Here is a 14,373-nt window from a genome sequence, read left to right as displayed (position 1 = left end):
GACTGGAGGTGTTTATTGTTTGTTTGTGTCAATTGTTTAAAATGTTAAATGTTTAAGGGCCCTGTAGACCAATAGTAGATGACCAATAGTAGATCAAATTTCATCAACTGCATCCAAATCTGTTAATTGTTATTTGTGTGTTTGTAATTGTCTTTGTTGGTGAACCAGCCCATTGGTTAATGAGCCACACCTGCCTAATTAAGGGCCCATTAAATACAGGTGTGCTGGTGGGGGGCGGGGGGCTTATTTTGTTTCCTTTGTTTTGTTTGTTTGTTGGCTTTTAAAATGATTTGTTTTTTGTTGAACATTTGCTCTTCTGTTCTCATTTTTGTGAGAAGTGTTGGCCAGCTTCTCCACAGGTCCTAATGTAGAGGTTTATAGTTAATCAGAGCAATTATTGTATTGTAGTATTGTTAAGTATTGTTATTATAATTACTACAACTGAAATAATGTTTCAGAAATTTGCTTCAGAAGTTGAACAATATCAGTATCAGTAAGCTGATCTGTTTAAATAGTTCTGTTGCAAAAGCCTCAGTTAATAATCATGCACACAATTACATAAATGGTTTAATACTGCTGCTGTGTTTAGTTTATACCTACGTATCCGTCACTGTTCAGGCCATTAGCACAGAAGGGGTTAATTTAGAGGTAATACTAACTGCCAGTGAGCGTGATGTGTAACTATGGGTGTGTTTATGTGGTATCCACTCTGCCCTCATTCGTGCTGGAGGCAAACACTCCCAGTACAAACTATGGCAAGGTGGATCACAGGAACTTGCAGACACCTTCTTCAAAGCACTGCATATGCTGTCACCAAACCATTAGCTTCTTTGTTTCTTTTCTCCTTCACTCTGCAAATGAATATCTAATTGGCCTCATCCATAGTTTGGGGAATAATGTGACTGAGACTGGCACATTTGGATTTCCTGGTACACTGTACACATTAAGCTCCTTTTAGGTAAGTTGTTCTTTCTAAATGATTATTACTTGTGAAGAAAATGTTTGCCAGTTGTGATGACAGTCATGTTCCAAAGGATCACAGAACAACAGGATTGCAATGTAAAAGCATATAGCTTTCACTTTTACTTATCTGACCTTGTATGAGGAAATGTAAAATATTAAATCATGAAAGTGGTTTCAAGCTCACAAATAACCTCAGTTAAAATTACAATTAAAATTTTATTTTAAGAGTTCTTTAGCACATTCAGAGAAATCACAGCAAACATTAAGGTCATGCTTTTTATGTAGAACAAAAAATGTTTACTAAGCACAGCCTAGACACCAGCATGTGCCATGTGTCACTTTAAATGAAAAATCTACAAAGGTACTGTACATATTCTGCTACGAGTTGTTTGAAATGGGAGTGGTGCAATAATTTTAAGTGATGTTCCTTCTGGCTGCATAATTCAGCAGTTGGGTTGCATGAATGAACTAAAAAGGTGTGCTGTAAGGGTGTGTGATGTTTTCAACTTATTTTTGCAAACATCTGATAAATCCTTTGGGGTTGATACAAAACACGGATCTCAAAAAAAACCTTGTGCAGCACAATGTTTTATCTACGTGAAGTCTTGACTCATGAACAGGCAATCCCCACCTTGTTCCTTTACATTTTCTGCTCGTTTCATACTTCCTTTTCATTCTTTCCTCCTGTGAATATACTTGTGATTATAAAACATGTCTGAGCTTGACTGAGCAAGCCAATCAAACAGCTGGAGGGACCAAGTTTAAAGATGTAGTGATTAAGTGTGCCAGCAGTCCATTTACAACAAAATATCCTGAAAGTAAGGATAGTCCAATATCATGATGAAAGTGAAACACATAGTGTATATATAAACAATGAGGAATTATGTTTTTCTTTATGCCTAATTACTCAACATCACTATGGAGTTCCCCATTTCTTACCATCTCAGACATCATTCTCCTAAAACATCTTTCAGTTGTTAAACTCAATAAATTGCAATAATACAGTAAAATGCAATAAATTATATAATTGCGAGTACATGTTATTGATATATTGATGGTCATCTGTTTCCACGCCTGTGGTGCTCCTTTTAAAATACCTGTAATTCTTCAGTATAAAAGAACACTATTAAACACTGCTACACTCAGAGTAACTTACTCGAAGTAAATCAAGCTCATGGCACTGTCATAAGAAATGTTACTTTTAACTTTGGCGTGTTTCTTTCACATGGCAATTACAATAGACACAGGTAATCTTAATTACAATCTGAATATCTATGTTAGGATCAGTCCTTAATGATAAAAAGTAGCTATAACTTCTGTTACTGTTACTGTAAATATACTGTACATTTTGGGAATTCTTCTTAAAATTGATTTTTTTTTGGTGCATTTCTCTTTAAAGTGTCTCATGCAGAAGTATCCCAACTCATGCCACCCAAAACTGAAATGCATTTTATTGTAATTGGTCACTCAGTACTCAATTCAATCCCCTGCCATTGGCTGAAAACACATCTAAATATATGCATGCAAAAGGTACAAAATTGAAGAATGTTACAAGTGTATTGCTTGAGGAATATTGCAAATGAAACAATTTTTAGTACAATGGAAAATATTCTTTATTTCTTCTATCATCTTTAAATGGTCTACCTTCCCTTTTGTCAAAGGGCGAGCTTCTGTTTCAAATCTTGTCTGGTCTGACTCCTTGAACAGATTTTACTTAAATCCTAAATTCACGCTAAACTATGAATCGATTTAAAGATGATAGAAGAAATAAAGGATATTTTTCCAACAGTTATGTTTGAGCAATTTCAGACAATATACATGCATTCCTGGTGGAATGTGACAAATATCAGGGAATTCCTTGATTAATAATGACTGTTTAATGAAATTATAGTAATACATATATAAACATCTAGTCTTGAATTTTTAGTAACCATATCTTGTATAGGGTAGAATAATCTGGGCTTGAACCATAGCACAAGATGACACCATACCTGGACAGAACACCAGTCCATCACAGGGCAGACAAGTATGCACACATGCACGCACGCACAAACAGACAGACACAGGTAAACACATGAACACACATAACCCAGTTGCCAGGGTAACATTTAGAGACAGCAGTTGATATGAACAGTATGTTGAGGGGAAACCAAAGTACTCAGAGAAAAGGCAAGAGGAGGATATATAAAATCTGCACAGATAGCCAGATATCAACCCCAGGATCTTGAACAGAGAAGCAAGAGCAGCATTCATACTCATAGGCCATTATCTATAAGCGCTGATTGCTTTTAACATAACCTTTTATTACAGATCTTGGTGAGTGAAAGTATCTACAATGAATTCAAGGCAGTTGTCATCTGAAATCCAAATTGGAGGAAGGAGATCACTTTCCAGGTATATATATTGCACTGTTAACATAAGGTTGATCATTGACTTAACTTTATCTGACATCATAACAATATTGTATATAGTATGCATATTTTGAAAGAAAGTCTGAATATATTCATTTATATTAAAAGTCTGTGTAATGTGACCCTGATATTTTCTGAAATTAATTTATTCTTTGTGAATAATATGAATGTGCTAAACCTTAAATTAAAGCATAACACTGAAAAAAAGAAAAGGTGATCCAATACATGCTTTTGTTCCTTTTTAATCAGGGGTATGAATAAATTCTGAGGGCATTGCACTGTTGATATGATTGTAGTTATGATTAGAATTATCTGAAGTATGTGTTTAGGGAAAAGTGCCCAAGAAAGTCGTTACTGAAAGCCAAACTTTTTCCATCCAAAAAAGATAATTATTAATTTTTCTAATTGAAAAGCTCAACTCATGTTCTGAAAGTCATTTTTCCAATCTTCATTGCATTAAGAAATAAGACATACAAACTATAATCTGTTGACAGGCTATAGGAGATTCAAATATAGTTGTTTGACTTTCATGTACTTTGTGGAAAATGTGCATGTACAGCCCTTTAAAACTGCAGAATAATATAAAATTCATGACTAGTTAATAGCTCATGCATGTGTGTGTGTGTGCTTATGTAATATACTAATTGTTCCACCTCGTAAACTGTGTTTCTCCTCTTTCAGGGCAGAAGTCTTATCTTTGCTGAACACGTACAACTGTTTTTTAAAAGATAAGACAAACCTGCACTTAAACGTTCAAGAGGTAGGCAGGTGTATTGCTGTGCAATGTCAGTTGAAATATATTATCTCTTTAACTGAGCCAGCCTTGTCCTCAGCCATCTACTGTACATTATCAAAAGCAGGTGGAAATGCTTGCTTGCAGCCTATAAATATCCACTGTCTGCTGCAAAGGATGCCCTTCTCAGCTATGGATTGTTTTCTCTTGCACTTTAAGCAAGCAAAGAAAACTTCTGTGTTCCTCTTGTCTTTTGCTGGCTCTTACTTATAAATGCTGTTCTAACTTCTTTGAAATTGAAAGTGCTTTAATAATTTGTTACTGATTTCAAACAAAAACTAATGGAAGGCAGTAGAAATGAGCTTGCTAGCTGTCACTGATAACATAGCTAGAAAAATGAGATCTGTAAAAAAAAAAAAAAAATCCAATTGCAGCAATTAAAATTCAAATTTGCACAGTTAAGAAAAGTGCTTCAATTTACTGACCACATACAATAATAATGACCAACACTTATGTAAAATGGTGACTATCCTAAAACATATAGTATAAAATGCCAAATACTAGTAATGACATTCCATAATTATAAATTGGTCCAGTCCAGTTTCTGTTAGCTGGCCGGGAGTGTGCTCTTCTTAGTAATTTGATAGAGCCATGAAGGGCTTTAGGTCAGAGAGAGTGGTGCCTTGCTCATTCAGTGTAGTTGAATTGGTGTTTTTATTCGTTTGCTTGTCTTTTGTTGAAATAATAGTGCTAGTGGAAGGAATTCTCTATTCACGCTGTAGCTGTGCTTGGAACTGAAATAAAATGTAAACAGATACCATCATTGATTGGTAAGCAAAGGTGTAAATAACATTTTTCTTCAAGAGCATAGGATATTAAGTGCATGTACCTTTTTACAATTAGTTTCTCTACCATGTACTGGTTCTATTTCCCAAGAGTAACAAATACTATTCTTGTCCATTTTTCCCTTGCTCTGACAGAAAGGAGGTGAGGTGATGGTGGAAGGTTTCCTGGTCATCTCCTGGGGGGTACGGAAACCTATTCGCTTGAAAATTCAAGATGAGAAACAAGTTCTGCAAATTCAAAGGTCGCCGGGCCCTGTCAGTCCACTCGGAGGAAAGAGGTTCAGTATTTATCATACATGCATTTATTGTTTCTTTAAAGATTTTTGCCATTGTAGGTTAATATCAAATATTACCTCACTGTTGTGTTTCAAAATTGTTTTATTATACTACTCTCTGTTCATAAAAAGATTTTGTTGTTGCTGAAGGCTGATGGCTTGGTTGCTGAAGCCATCTAAAATTTTGTAAATACATATTAAGCAGAAAATGGCAGTGATATAGTAGTGATATATGGCAGAGATAGTTTTTATTCCCATAGTATGAAATAAAATCTGATTCAAAATTAACATGTGCATCCATTACTTCTTAGTAACTGATAAATTGAATTGAAGAAGATAATATGTCAGCTGCCTCCCACTAATGTTCATTAAGTAAAATTTTTAAATAACAACCATCTCCTCCTGGGACCTGTCCATGGGTGTTATTTCTCTCTCATGCTTAAAAACTCATACATGTTTCATGGATAGGTGAATAATTGATGAAATCATTTCCAGAGGGATGGTCCGCTGGGGAGAATGGGATGATCTCCTTCATATTGATGAAATGAATGAAACTCAACAAGGTCTAGCTGAACCAACTAACTACAATACAGGTACATGTTCTGTACTCTATTGTTTCTACCTTAAGCAGGTCTGAGACATGATATGAGGCAAATAAAAATAATGAAAATATGCTCACCATACTATTTTTTCATCATTATCTAAAGTCAATAACCTTTGTTAAAGTTTGCCAGGTTAACACATGGAATCCTGTGGATGAAACGTGGCTATGGACTATAAAAAGACTTTTATGTTTGGATTTTTTCTTCACCATGCGTTTTTTAGATATGAGGATTGAAATGATGTAATGCTACCACGCTACCCTAATCCTGATGCTGCAATACCAGAATTCAAATAAAGTTGCACAATAATTTAATAATAATTTAACTCAATTAATATAAAATTGAGTTAAATGTTTATATGTGGTATTTAGATTGGATCACAGTCTCTCAGTCTGGAGAAAGATCTTGTGCTGCTTCCTCTCAATTCCACGAGAAACAGCTAGGGGTTTGTCAATTTGTTCTATATAAACCTTAGACACCAAACCACAGCAATCATCAAATGTACTGGGAAAGGACAGTCCCAGGGCACACCATAGGCCTGCATCACTGAACAAAGCTGTAGTTATACAATGTAGAATGATGCTGAGAGGGAAAATTTAGCCCTCAATTACTGGAATGCCCCTAAGCCATGTTTGCCAAAAACATCCTCAAATGCATTAGTACCCTTTGAAGACTATGTAACATTACTGAACACACCGCCACTTGTCAATACTCAAAACATGCTCTATATAGGAATGGATTTGTTTATTTTAAATGGACCTTCCATAACCCACAACAGATTCCCATAACTTAGGGGACTTTACTACAATATGTCAAATCTGTGAGTAAGGTGTCCACATCCTGGATTTCTGTATGGGATGTCCTGTAGTCTATGTGGTTTGACCAAAGCCATTTCAGCTGATCTCCATGGTAACTTTGAATCCATGTCCAACCATGTACAGAATGCCCTGATCTCAAATGCCAAATAGTACAGCTTGAAGTTTTGGACAGCTAAACTATCTGATAGTTTGGTGTTCAGAAGAGTAGCTAGACAAATTCTGGGGCATTTACCTGCTCTTATACATTGAGGTAACTGAGTGGATGTCAACACAGAGAGAAGGGCAATTTTCTGACCTCTATGGAAACCACTGAAGTGAATGACATGATTAATGGAGTCTTTAATAAGTGGTCCTACTATATCCCATATTTCAAAGTACACCTCAGGTGGTAAACCATCCAGTCCAGGTGATTTCCACTTTTATACTGATCAGACACCATCCTTAAGGTTTCTTCATGTAAGAGGTGGCTCAAGCAGTTCAGTCTTTCAGGGATAAAATAGGTAGATCGAGTGTCAAAGAACTCCTTTCAGTGTGATGCACCAAAGTCACCCTCAGACTTACACAATGTATCATAAAAGTCTTTAAAAATTATATGAATGGGCTCAGGACTCCAGTGGTCACGGTCCTTAATAGCTTAATAGCTTTAGCACTTTCAATAGATTTCTTTCATTTTCCTCCAGTCTGAGAGCGAGTAAAGGGCTGGATCTGTCATCCTTTAAATAATATTAACGTCTTGTGGAATGAGGAATAAGTTCAGTCCTTGATACAGATAATGTATTGCACCCCTCCTTCAAGGAGCAGATAAAAATGGTTCTATTCTCTAAGGTTTCTTTTCATACATCCTGTAATGTTCTGATTTCATTTTATCAACAAATAAATGTGTGTTAGATAAATAATACAAATCACAGTGCCACCAGTGAATTCCCCCAAAAGAAGACATCTGATGCTTGTATGTGCTTGATAAAGTATAAATACTGAACAACTTCAGTGTTTATAAGATATAAAACATTTGTCTATTTTATGAAGAGTGTCAGGAATATGCAGGCAGCACAATGAAAGCTCCTCAGATGAAGGCCACTCTAGAGGAAGCTTCAAACCTTTTCCGCACCATGAGTGATGCCTCTCTGGTGAAGAAGAGGGTGAAAACCAGGACAGCAGCAGAGAGGCAACAGGCAAAACAGCACCGCTTCTCCATCAACGGCCACTTCTACAACTACAAGGTCAGTTTACTGGAGTGGTTTCAAAGTGTGGATTAGTGAAGATGGATTAAAAACTACATTATTCATGAATTCATTTGGGATTAGTTGTTCAGTGAGGTATATAACCTGAATGACTCTAGTCTGAGAAAATATTTGACCTCTTGCAGGTATTATGTACAACTGATTTCATTACTGGAGGTGGGGTTCTGCAGGATACTGAAACCTTCAAAAGAGATACTCACTGAAATTGTTTTGACCATGTTATTGAATCAGTTCCAGGAGATAATGTGTAATTATGGTGGGCATTTTGTTAAGTTGTTTGTAGTTCATACTGTGGCGAAGTGAATATGGCAGTGCTTTTTAATTGTCTTTAGACCTCTATATTCACTCCATCCTTTGGAACTCCCACCAACGTACGGATTAACAGCAGTATGACAACTCGTGAAGTTATACAGCAGCTACTTCAAAAATTCAAGGTGAGGCATTTTTACAACTCTTAGATGAAATGAAATGTAATGTGAATGTTTCAGCTATGAATTCAGATGTATCCTTGTGGATACAATGTCCTGACCCTGGCATATTTAATCCTCAGATGATTCAGGCATAAGATCCCAAACACATGCATAACAGTTCCATTCCACTAAAACAGTGATGGAATGGAAAATTTGGTAAGTTGACAGTGCTGGTGTTATACTTTAACCTAACATAAACTAGCACAAAGTCAATGCTATTAGTAAATGAGTTTTGTCACAGGAGATTATTACCTGTGGGGGTGGTGAAGGTCAGACATCACCAATTGTCCCTGATGTATTCTCCCCTTTCAGAGAAAGGAGAGAAGTCATTACTCATTGGCAGATTGCAGCTTTAAGCATATACAAGGCACAGCTGGTGTTAAATTCACGGCAAAGGAGATGGAGGTGCTCATGAGAGAAGTCTGGGCAGAGCAAAGTGACCACTTTTAAATGTATGTGGTACTGAATATACTTACTCTGGTTACTGTAATATAGTAAATATGCACATATACAAGTTTTGTGTATTTACATGTACCATAAAATATGAACTCTGCTAATCCTTTATACATGGTAATGAGAGTATCCAGAGAAAACCTTGTTAACCAGTCTGCCTCATACCCATACCCAGTCTGCCTCATACCCATACCCAGTCTGCCTCATACCCATACCCAGTCAGACTCATACCCATACCCAGTCAGACTCATACCCATACCCAGTCTGCCTCATACCCATACCCAGTCAGACTCATACCCATACGTGGGCTGATGCTCACCATTCCTTCAGTGCCCCTTTCCAAGCATACACTGCGCTAGAAAGGAAGCTAATGTTCGCTTTCTGTATGGTAATTTTAGTGGCTAATGTACAAAAGTGGCTTTCGTGTACGTTTGATAAACAGCCTCACAGACAATGGTAGACTGCGTGTCATGGCAATGCCATGTCTCATAGGCTGCTTAGCTCATGTAGTAGGGGAGACAAAGTTCAGTCAGATCATAAAGCATGGTATGTGACAGCTACTTAGATAGCCAGCCAACTAGCTAATATTATGTCCTTTTCCAAAAAACAACCTCTTCATGTACATTTTGAGTGTTCACCTAGCCTTCAGCAATTTGGAAAGCAAAAACAGTGACCCTGTCACAAGAGTAAGTCATGTATGACATATTGAATATGGTTTAAATTTTTTCTGAGGGTGAATGTCTGGCCAATTCCTGAGTGTGCTGTGTCAAATCACTATGCACGATGATAGCATGAAATCCTCACACAGTCTTAGGCATCTTAACCAAACACTGCCAAAGGGAAAGGCTAAGTGACCCACACTGTGTTAGCTAGGTATGTAGAAAAAAATAGTTTAGTTTTTGATTAACTATGATAATGATATGATAGTATGATTATTATATAATACTAGACCTGGATTGTACTTAGCAAAATGAACTATCATTCTGTGAATGATTGACTGAATACATGGGTACATGGTTAAAACTTCAGAGGGTGAGTGGAGCCACAGGAACATAGAAAGAGATGGGGGAGGGGTGAAGGCACCTGGGGTTGCTTTACAGGTGACAGCTAACACCATCTCTGCTAGCAAGCTGGTTTCCTTTGCACATTCTCTAGCCACCTCATTGTTTACAGCTACCTCTCTGTTTACGTCCACCTCTCTGTCACTTCCTCTTCTGTCGTAAGTGACCTTTCACAGTCTGATATCACACCCACTCCTCCTCCCACACGAGCGTCACAAGTGCAAATCATTGGCATTTGCATCTTGCTCTTTCCTCATGTGTTTGTCAGTGACAGGGTCATAAATTTGTCCTTTGCGGCTTTAGTGTCGCCACCCAGCTGCTAATCCCCAATGTGGGCTGATCCCAGTTCTGAACACAAATGTAGCATTGCAGTCAATTTTAAGTGCAGCTTGCTAACCGATAAGGACAAAGTAGTTTCAAAAGGACACTGAAATTTATTCCCTATTAGTCACAAGCTAAACTGGGGGTATTGAAAGTCATGGAAAATACAAAAAAAATATATGGTGTGAAAATATGAAGAATTTAAGCATATAAATTAGCAGGTAATTAAGATAATATGAACATGGACTGCCATGCTGAGCTTGTATGACAGAAATTCAAAAAGTAGTCATGGTGCATGGTGGTGAGATGATGTAGCCCAGATGAGATCTTAGAGAGTAGCACAGTGTATGGCCTCAACTAAAGAGAAAGTTATTTGAGATGCTTATGACTGATGGATGTTGAACACTGGCAACTTTGATCACAGCTAAACATGTCATGAGATTACATGTATTTTGATTAATCTCTTCTCTTTGTTGAATGCAGATTGAGAATGACCCACATGAATTTGCTTTGTATTGTATTCACCAAAGTGGTGGTAAGTTAGTGTTGCATTATTTTACTTTCATATATTTAATGTTAACTTCTGATAGAGCTTGAATGTTGTTATGTTCACCCTCACTGGACTAACAGTGTTGTTAGCCTGGTCTGACACTGTTGCTGATTTAACTTGAAAGGATACACTTATGTTCTGTTGGGCCCGGAGGTCCCTTTGGATAAGAGTGCTAACTGCATGTAATGTTTGCTACAGTTACAGTACAGTTGGCATTAATTATTCTCTGCTTGTATTTACACCAGAGAGGAGAAAGCTTAGTGATTCAGACCTGCCTTTGTGGGAGCGAGTTCTTAATGGGCCCTCTGAGAGCATAATGAAGATGTTTTTGATGGACAGCGATGAAATGGAAGTCAGCAACGATGTATGTAGCTTTATGTTCTGAGTATGTGTGCAGTATTGTAGCAATGCACATTTGGACATGTAATATATCAGTACGTATTTGTATTTTTAAAAATATTTTTTCAAAATGTAATGCATTTTCTCTGTGTTAATTATACTGATATCCTGACATGATAATTGATTGTTGCAAGTGGTACTGATTATTGCTTCATTTAAATCAACTTCCTTGATGTTTCTGTTAAGGTGGCACAATATCTGAATTTGGAACTGCCTCTTCTGGAGGGAGTACTGCAGAGGCTGAAAGAAGAAGAAAACAGAGAGATAGAGAGAATCATCACAAAGTAAGTTAATTTAATAACCTTACACATGGCTATATTTGCATACTGTATTATTATAGTTCTTACTTTGTGGTGTAGATGATTGCTTTTAGTTTGCATATTGAAGAAGTACAACACATTGCTAAGGCATAACACCTGTTGTGAAGTTGGTTTAAAAGACAACAATACAAAGTCTGATTCTGACCTCAGTTTTTCTAGTGAGTACAAATCTTGAAAAAGAAAATAACATCTTGAGAAACACATTCAAATCATACATGCTTAAATTACTTGTTTTTCAGTATATTGTATCAATATCAAAATATTTAGTATACAACATAAACTGGTCTTTTAATGTACTTTAAATGACATTTCATACCATGTCATTTGTATAATTATATATTTATATTTATATGTTTATATATTTATATATTTCTACATTAGTTGTACTGTGTTCTTTTTGTCTTCATATTCAATATGATACTGAATATAACTGAGTGCAAAGCTTTGACATACTGTACTTATATCACATTTAAATTGCAGGGTTTTCTTTGTTTTCACATCAGGCTTAAAGTGCATGCAGCGGACCATATTAGTACATGAGTGCATACAATACTGTGCATTTAGAATATGTGCGCTCTACTACTGAATGCGTTTCAGAAGTTGCATTATACTTTTGTTATCAACAAGAGGTCAGACATTGTGACATGTGAGGAATACAAACTGCATTAGACATCAACAAACTGAAATTACAATTTATCATTCTGGATTGTATATTAAGGTCAGTATATATGTATCCTGTATAAACTGTGGTATATCATCCAGGATTTAGGGTATAAACAATGATTGTTTTGCTCAAGACATTAAATTAATTAGAGAAAAAATGATGGGATTTTATTCTCAGACAAGCTTGCTAACTGTATTGTATTGTTTACTATATATTTCTATGGAACTCGATCTTTTATGTATAAATGGCTCACAATATGCAGTAATTGGCAGTTTTTCGCAACTTAATTTTTTGGAAAAAAGGAGTACATGTTTCCAGAATTAATGTCTTGAAGATACCTGATTTTATGAAGCAGTGTACCAGAAACCTTATCAGCACCTAGCTTTGCAACAAATGCATCATGATTTTTTCACTTCAGCTCACTCCTCCATTATAGCAAATGAGTACAGCCCACAGTTTCACACAAAGCAAAGAGGCTACACAGTTTTCTGGGCCAGCTGGACATCAGTCAAAGTTTGAGACATTTAATATCAGCTGTCAATGACTAAATGTATTGCGTTTCACTCTAGTCATATTAATGGTTTTATACTCATACTGTTGAAATCACAATTGTCCATTTTTTATATTTTTGCAAATAATGTTTGTTGTTTCAGTCAATCCGTGCCATCCTGTGTAAGTCAGTGTAAGCCTTTAAATAACCAGAATGCTGACAGTAATGCAGATAGTAAAGATGGATTATGACTTTCTGGGTGTTATATCTTTTGAGAACCTGTTGGAATTGTCTGTGTTTGACAGGTACAAGCAACAGAGGAGACTCCTCTCACAGTGCCTGGGATCAAAGCTGAAACCAAAGACAGAGACCACTGTGTAGAGGTGGAGCGTAGAAGAAAGATGTTTATTATGTACTGTATTATTTCACATAAATTATTCCTCATATAAACAGGCAAATGCAAATAGTCAATATCAACTTGTGATGATGAACATTTGCTGATGATTGTTTTTTTTTTAATTTTTGTAATGTATGACATAAGGTTCCTATACATAATGATAATAAAAACATTTTCCTTGTTGCAGTTTTTATAATGGTACATTGAGTGTGTATATTGATTGGTCTGGGAGTGTTGTGAGCCTGGTCTGACACTATTGCTTGTTTAAATTGAATGGATACACTTATGTTCTACTACGATGGAATATTGTATAATGTGTGCATTTTCAATAAAATCATCAGTCTGAGAGTCAAGAAACATACTATGGGTCAAACTATGGGATGTGACCACGTGGGGGTGTAGATTGATGCAAGTACAGGATTTGGTATAGCTATGTATCTGTACTTTCCACAGCTACAATTTCAAAATAATCAAGTAAAAAATCCATTTTTCATTGACAGATGACTAACTTCAAATGATGAACCAGGAACCCGTGCTTGACATTCACAAGTGCTTGGCAGGTCTATTTCATATGTTTCCCATGAATATTCAGTTGACCGTAAAATTTACATGCACCCCATCCTGTTGAAACCATTAGTATTTTAATTTAATGGTGCCTGGCCTTCTCGAAACATGTTATCCATTGAATTGTATTATCCAGGCCCATCACCATCTGTTGAAAAAACAATGGAAATTCATAACACAAAACAATATTTAAGTGTAAGTTCATTGTGGGTAAAAGCCAAAACAGACAGGAAATTCAAATGATTAACATAGCCCTAAATATACATAACATAATATAGCCTAAGCGCTAACACTGCTTTCCAATAGACCAGTGTTTCTCAATCCTACTCCTGGCGGCCCACTGTCCTGCATATCTTGTCTATCCTTGCTCTACCTACCTGACTGAACTCATCAGTGGCACTTTTGATTAGCTGAGCACACCTGATTTAATCAAGCAGCAAGGATAGATAGAAGATACGCAGGACAGTGGGCCGCCAGGAGAGGTTTGAGAAACGCTGCAATAGACCACACACTGCTTTCATTCCTGCTTTGGTTCTTTGTAGCCACATTGTTCCACTGTACTTCAAACAGCACATGTATACCATTGAGCAAGTTGCAAGTTCAAACATTCTCTCACACAACCTAAAAGACATTGATATGGGAAATATTTAAGTCCATATTACAAACATGAGTAAAGAGCCTTTATCAGTGCGTGGTATTGCTTGAGCATTTCAGTCAGTATAGAGGACCATATATATCTGGGCCTATTGTTGATTTTGAGGAAAACACTGATGCGCAGACATTGAACAATCTAAAG

At 36.5% G+C, this 14,373-nt stretch overlaps 1 protein-coding gene across 1 annotated transcript; it reads left to right on the top strand.

Moving 5' to 3' along the window:
* The first annotated feature begins 753 nt into the window (after nucleotides 1–753).
* On the top strand, nucleotides 754–12,997 carry rassf6 (Ras association domain family member 6). The gene is made up of 11 exons (XM_036529818.1): nucleotides 754–958; nucleotides 3,274–3,357; nucleotides 4,056–4,134; nucleotides 5,088–5,230; nucleotides 5,723–5,820; nucleotides 7,674–7,867; nucleotides 8,221–8,322; nucleotides 10,677–10,728; nucleotides 10,989–11,107; nucleotides 11,329–11,426; nucleotides 12,922–12,997. The coding sequence occupies exons 2-11, from the start codon at nucleotides 3,299–3,301 to the stop codon at nucleotides 12,995–12,997; spliced, it is 1,020 nt and encodes a 339-aa protein (XP_036385711.1). The 5' UTR covers nucleotides 754–958; nucleotides 3,274–3,298.
* The last annotated feature ends 1,376 nt before the right edge of the window (nucleotides 12,998–14,373 follow it).

Source organism: Megalops cyprinoides, chromosome 5 (assembly GCF_013368585.1).
Source record: "Megalops cyprinoides isolate fMegCyp1 chromosome 5, fMegCyp1.pri, whole genome shotgun sequence".
Lineage (NCBI taxonomy): Eukaryota > Metazoa > Chordata > Actinopteri > Elopiformes > Megalopidae > Megalops > Megalops cyprinoides.
Note: the sequence above shows the minus strand (reverse complement) of the source record. Positions and strands in the feature narration are given on the sequence as shown.